Below are 5,000 nucleotides of genomic sequence, written 5' to 3'. Positions count from 1 at the left end.
CGACAGGAAAACAACACAAGGATTAAACTTTATTCTGTCTGTACTCTCTGAATGTAACAATCTGCATCGTCATTCAGTCCGGTAAATACCACGTTTCTGTTCCCTAACCCTGATGAGGAAGGGTTACCTGCCTCTGTAGCCCAGCAGCATGATGATGATGATGATGATGATGATGATGATGATGGAGATGAAGGGTTACCTGCGTCTGTAGCCGAGCAGGATGAAGAGCAGGCAGCAGAGGATGCAGGCCAGGCCGCTGTGAATGCCGACCAGCAGAGTCGACACGGAGCCGTGAGACTGATCGCAGTTACAGCTCGGACCGGCTGGCAGGGGAAACAGAGACGAGGTTAGGAAGGAAGGAAGGAAGGTCGGGAGGAAGGTAGGGAGGAAGGTAGGGAGGAAGGTAGGGAGGAAGGTCGGGAGGAAGGAAGGAAGGAAGGTCGGGAGGAAGGTAGGGAGGAAGGAAGGTCGAGAGGAAGGTAGGGAGGAAGGTAGGGAGGAAGGAAGGTCGGGAGGAAGGAAGGAAGGAAGGTCGGGAGGAAGGAAGGAAGGAAGGTAGGGAGGAAGGTAGGGAGGAAGGTAGGGAGGAAGGTCGGGAGGAAGGAAGGAAGGAAGGTCGGGAGGAAGGAAGGAAGGAAGGTAGGGAGGAAGGTAGGGAGGAAGGTCGGGAGGAAGGTAGGAAGGAAGGAAGGTCGGGAGGAAGGTAGGGAGGAAGGAAGGTCGGGAGGAAGGTAGGGAGGAAGGTAGGGAGGAAGGAAGGAAGGAAGGAAGGTCGGGAGGAAGGAAGGAAGGAAGGTAGGGAGGAAGGTCGGGAGGAAGGTAGGGAGGAAGGAAGGTCGGGAGGAAGGTAGGGAGGAAGGTAGGGAGGAAGGAAGGAAGGAAGGAAGGTCGGGAGGAAGGAAGGAAGGAAGGTAGGGAGGAAGGTCGGGAGGAAGGTAGGAAGGAAGGAAGGTCGGGAGGAAGGTAGGGAGGAAGGAAGGTCGGGAGGAAGGTAGGGAGGAAGGTAGGAAGGAAGGAAGGTCGGGAGGAAGGAAGGAAGGAAGGTAGGGAGGAAGGAAGGGAGGAAGGTAGGGAGGAAGGAAGGTCGGGAGGAAGGTAGGGAGGAAAATAGGAAGGAAGGAAGGTCGGGAGGAAGGAAGGAAGGAAGGTAGGGAGGAAGGAAGGGAGGAAGGTAGGGAGGAAGGTAGGGAGGAAGGTAGGGAGGAAGGTCGGGAGGAAGGAAGGAAGGAAGGAAGGTCGGGAGGAAGGAAGGAAGGTCGGGAGGAAGGAAGGAAGGTCGGGAGGAAGGTAGGGAGGAAGGAAGGAAGGAAGGAAGGTCGGGAGGAAGGAAGGAAGGTCGGGAGGAAGGAAGGAAGGTCGGGAGGAAGGTAGGGAGGAAGGAAGGAAGGAAGGAAGGTCGGGAGGAAGGAAGGAAGGTCGGGAGGAAGGAAGGAAGGTCGGGAGGAAGGTAGGAAGGAAGGTAGGGAGGAAGGTAGGGAGGAAGGTCGGGAGGAAGGAAGGAAGGTAGGGAGGAAGGTAGGAAGGAAGGTAGGGAGGAAGGTAGGGAGGAAGGTCGGGAGGAAGGAAGGAAGGAAGGAAGGTCGGGAGGAAGGTAGGGAGGAAGGTAGGGAGGAAGGTAGGGAGGAAGGAAGGAAGGAAGGAAGGAAGGGAGGAAGGTAGGGAGGAAGGTAGGGAGGAAGGTAGGGAGGAAGGTCGGGAGGAAGGAAGGAAGGAAGGAAGGTCGGGAGGAAGGAAGGAAGGAAGGTAGGGAGGAAGGTAGGGAGGAAGGAAGGAAGGAAGGAAGGTCGGGAGGAAGGAAGGAAGGTCGGGAGGAAGGAAGGAAGGTAGGGAGGAAGGTAGGAAGGAAGGTAGGGAGGAAGGTAGGGAGGAAGGTCGGGAGGAAGGAAGGAAGGAAGGAAGGTCGGGAGGAAGGTAGGGAGGAAGGTAGGGAGGAAGGTAGGGAGGAAGGTAGGGAGGAAGGAAGGAAGGAAGGAAGGTCCGGAGGAAGGTTGGAAGGAAGGAAGGAAGGTCGGGAGGAAGGTTGGAAGGTAGGGAGGAATGTCGGGAGGAAGGACGGGAGGAAGGTAGGAAGGAAGGTAGGGAGGAAGGTAGGGAGGAAGGAAGGAAGGAAGGAAGGAAGGAAGGTCGGGAGGAAGGTTGGAAGGTAGGGAGGAATGTCGGGAGGAAGGTCGGGAGGAAGGTAGGAAGGAAGGTAGGGAGGAATGTCGGGAGGAAGGAAGGAAGGAAGGAAGGAAGGAGAGAAGGAAGGAAGGAAGGAAGGTTGGGAGGAAGGAAGGAAGGAAGGAAGGAAGGAGAGAAGGAAGGAAGGAAGGTTGGGAGGAAGGAAGTTCGGGAGGAAGGAAGGAAGGAAGGAAGGAAGGAAGGAGAGAAGGAAGGAAGGAAGGAAGGAAGGAAGGAAGGAGAGAAGGAAGGAAGGAAGGAAGGAAGGAAGGAAGGTTGGGAGGAAGGACGGAAGGTCGGGAGGAAGGAAGGTCGGAAGGAAGGAAGGAAGGAAGGAAGGAAGGAAGGAAGGAAGGAAGGTCGGAAGGAAGGAAGGAAGGAAGGAAGGAAGGAAGGAAGGAAGGAAGGAAGGAAGGAGATATTGAGGCTTATACCTGTGGCGACGTTTCCTCCCTCAGACAGAGACACGAGGCGCCGGTTGGGCGGTCCGTCTCCGTTCCCGTTAAACGCCAACAGCCTGATCTCATAAACTGCTGCCGGCTCTGCAGGACGGAAACACACCAGTCAAACAAAGTGACAAATAACTGGCTGTAAACAGGTGTACTGTGTCTTTAACTGACCCAGGTGAGAGATAGACAGGTGTACTGTGTCTTTAACTGACCCAGGTGAGAGATAGACAGGTGTACTGTGTCTTTAACTGACCCAGGTGAGAGATAGACAGGTGTACTGTGTCTTTAACTGACCCAGGTGAGAGATAGACAGGTGTACTGTGTCTTTAACTGACCCAGGTGAGAGATAGACAGGTGTACTGTGTCTTTAACTGACCCAGGTGAGAGAAAGACAGGTGTACTGTGTCTTTAACTGACCAGGTGAGAGATAGACAGGTGTACTGTGTCTTTAACTGACCCAGGTGAGAGATAGACAGGTGTACTGTGTCTTTAACTGACCCAGGTGAGAGATAGACAGGTGTACTGTGTCTTTAACTGACCCAGGTGAGAGAAAGACAGGTGTACTGTGTCTTTAACTGACCAGGTGAGAGATAGACAGGTGTACTGTGTCTTTAACTGACCCAGGTGAGAGATAGACAGGTGTACTGTGTCTTTAACTGACCCAGGTGAGAGAAAGACAGGTGTACTGTGTCTTTAACTGACCCAGGTGAGAGAAAGACAGGTGTACTGTGTCTTTAACTGACCCAGGTGAGAGATAGACAGGTGTACTGTGTCTTTAACTGACCCAGGTGAGAGAAAGACAGGTGTACTGTGTCTTTAACTGACCCAGGTGAGAGAAAGACAGGTGTACTGTGTCTTTAACTGACCCAGGTGAGAGAAAGACAGGTGTACTGTGTCTTTAACTGACCCAGGTGAGAGATAGACAGGTGTACTGTGTCTTTAACTGACCCAGGTGAGAGAAAGACAGGTGTACTGTGTCTTTAACTGACCCAGGTGAGAGAAAGACAGGTGTACTGTGTCTTTAACTGACCCAGGTGAGAGATAGACAGGTGTACTGTGTCTTTAACTGACCCAGGTGAGAGATAGACAGGTGTACTGTGTCTTTAACTGACCCAGGTGAGCGATAGACAGGTGTACTGTGTCTTTAACTGACCCAGGTGAGAGATAGACAGGTGTACTGTGTCTTTAACTGACCCAGGTGTGAGATAGACAGGTGTACTGTGTCTTTAACTGACCCAGGTGAGCGATAGACAGGTGTACTGTGTCTTTAACTGACCCAGGTGAGAGATAGACAGGTGTACTGTGTCTTTAACTGACCCAGGTGAGAGATAGACAGGTGTACTGTGTCTTTAACTGACCCAGGTGAGAGATAGACAGGTGTACTGTGTCTTTAACTGACCCAGGTGAGCGATAGACAGGTGTACTGTGTCTTTAACTGACCCAGGTGTGAGATGGTGTGGGTGTTGATGTGAGCGGGGAAGGTCTCCTGCCCCTGGAGGTCTGGGTTGGAGACCCCGTGGTACTCCAGTCTGAAGCCCTCCATCTTCCCCGGCTTACTGGGCAGCTCCCAGTACACCTGCATGGCCGTCTGGTTCAGGACCTTAGTGAAGAAACTGGGAGGACTGGGAACTGTGGGATACAGAGACAGACAGCGGTTATTTTTATTTTTTTTTATTTTACCTTTATTTAACCAGGAAGAGACTCATTGAGATAAAAAAAATCTCTTTTTCAAGAGTGTCCTGGCCAAGACAGGCAGCAGTACAAACACACATACAGTACATACAAACTAGGGCTGTCAGCATTAACGTGTTAATCGCGATGCGATTAAGGGCTGCTGCGATGCGATTCATTTTATTTAATCGCATTAATTGCATTAATCGCATTAATTGCATTAATCGCATTAATCGCAGAAATTCAGAGAAATTAAAAGAAATTAATCGTTTGACAGCCCTATTTAGGAGTTACTACACACTATATTGACTCTAGTAAGGAGAGGGATTTGTAGTTTTTTAGTTAGGTACTTGGAGGAATTGTGCAATAATGACAGATTCACACATTTTTCTTTTGTTTACAGTAAATAAATAATTACAAATCTTAAAATCAAGTTCATAAAGTAACTTTCTTTGCATTAATTTGATCCCCAATCAAGATCCACTGGTAAGAATGGCTTTCCGTTGTTAATATGGACTTAAAAACTGTTCTGAAATGCAAAATAATAGAATTTTAATCATGTGATAAAATATGCGATTAATCGCGATTAACGATAGACCTTCAGCGATTAATTGCGATTAAAAAAAATTTATCATTTGACAGCCCTACTACAAACACAAAATACACAAAAACCACTAAGGTCTATATAAAGAGACTTCAGATACAGTATTAGAGGACCAC

The 5,000-nt window shown here is 50.2% G+C and overlaps 1 protein-coding gene across 1 annotated transcript in view; it reads right to left on the bottom strand.

Moving 5' to 3' along the window:
* The window catches only part of LOC116058487 (immunoglobulin superfamily DCC subclass member 3-like), a 23,800-nt gene that overhangs the window by 2,669 nt on the left and 16,131 nt on the right, over window positions 1-5,000 (bottom strand). Inside the window, exons 10-12 of the mRNA XM_031311317.1 lie at window positions 4,050-4,238; window positions 2,595-2,702; window positions 200-323 (exon numbers count right to left, since the gene is read on the bottom strand). Of these exons, the coding sequence (XP_031167177.1) occupies window positions 200-323; window positions 2,595-2,702; window positions 4,050-4,238 (421 nt within the window). The remainder of the gene's footprint in view (window positions 1-199; window positions 324-2,594; window positions 2,703-4,049; window positions 4,239-5,000) is intronic.

The sequence above is a fragment of the Sander lucioperca genome, chromosome 10 (assembly GCF_008315115.2).
Source record: "Sander lucioperca isolate FBNREF2018 chromosome 10, SLUC_FBN_1.2, whole genome shotgun sequence".
In the NCBI taxonomy this organism is placed as follows: Eukaryota; Metazoa; Chordata; class Actinopteri; order Perciformes; family Percidae; genus Sander; species Sander lucioperca.
Note: the sequence above shows the minus strand (reverse complement) of the source record. Positions and strands in the feature narration are given on the sequence as shown.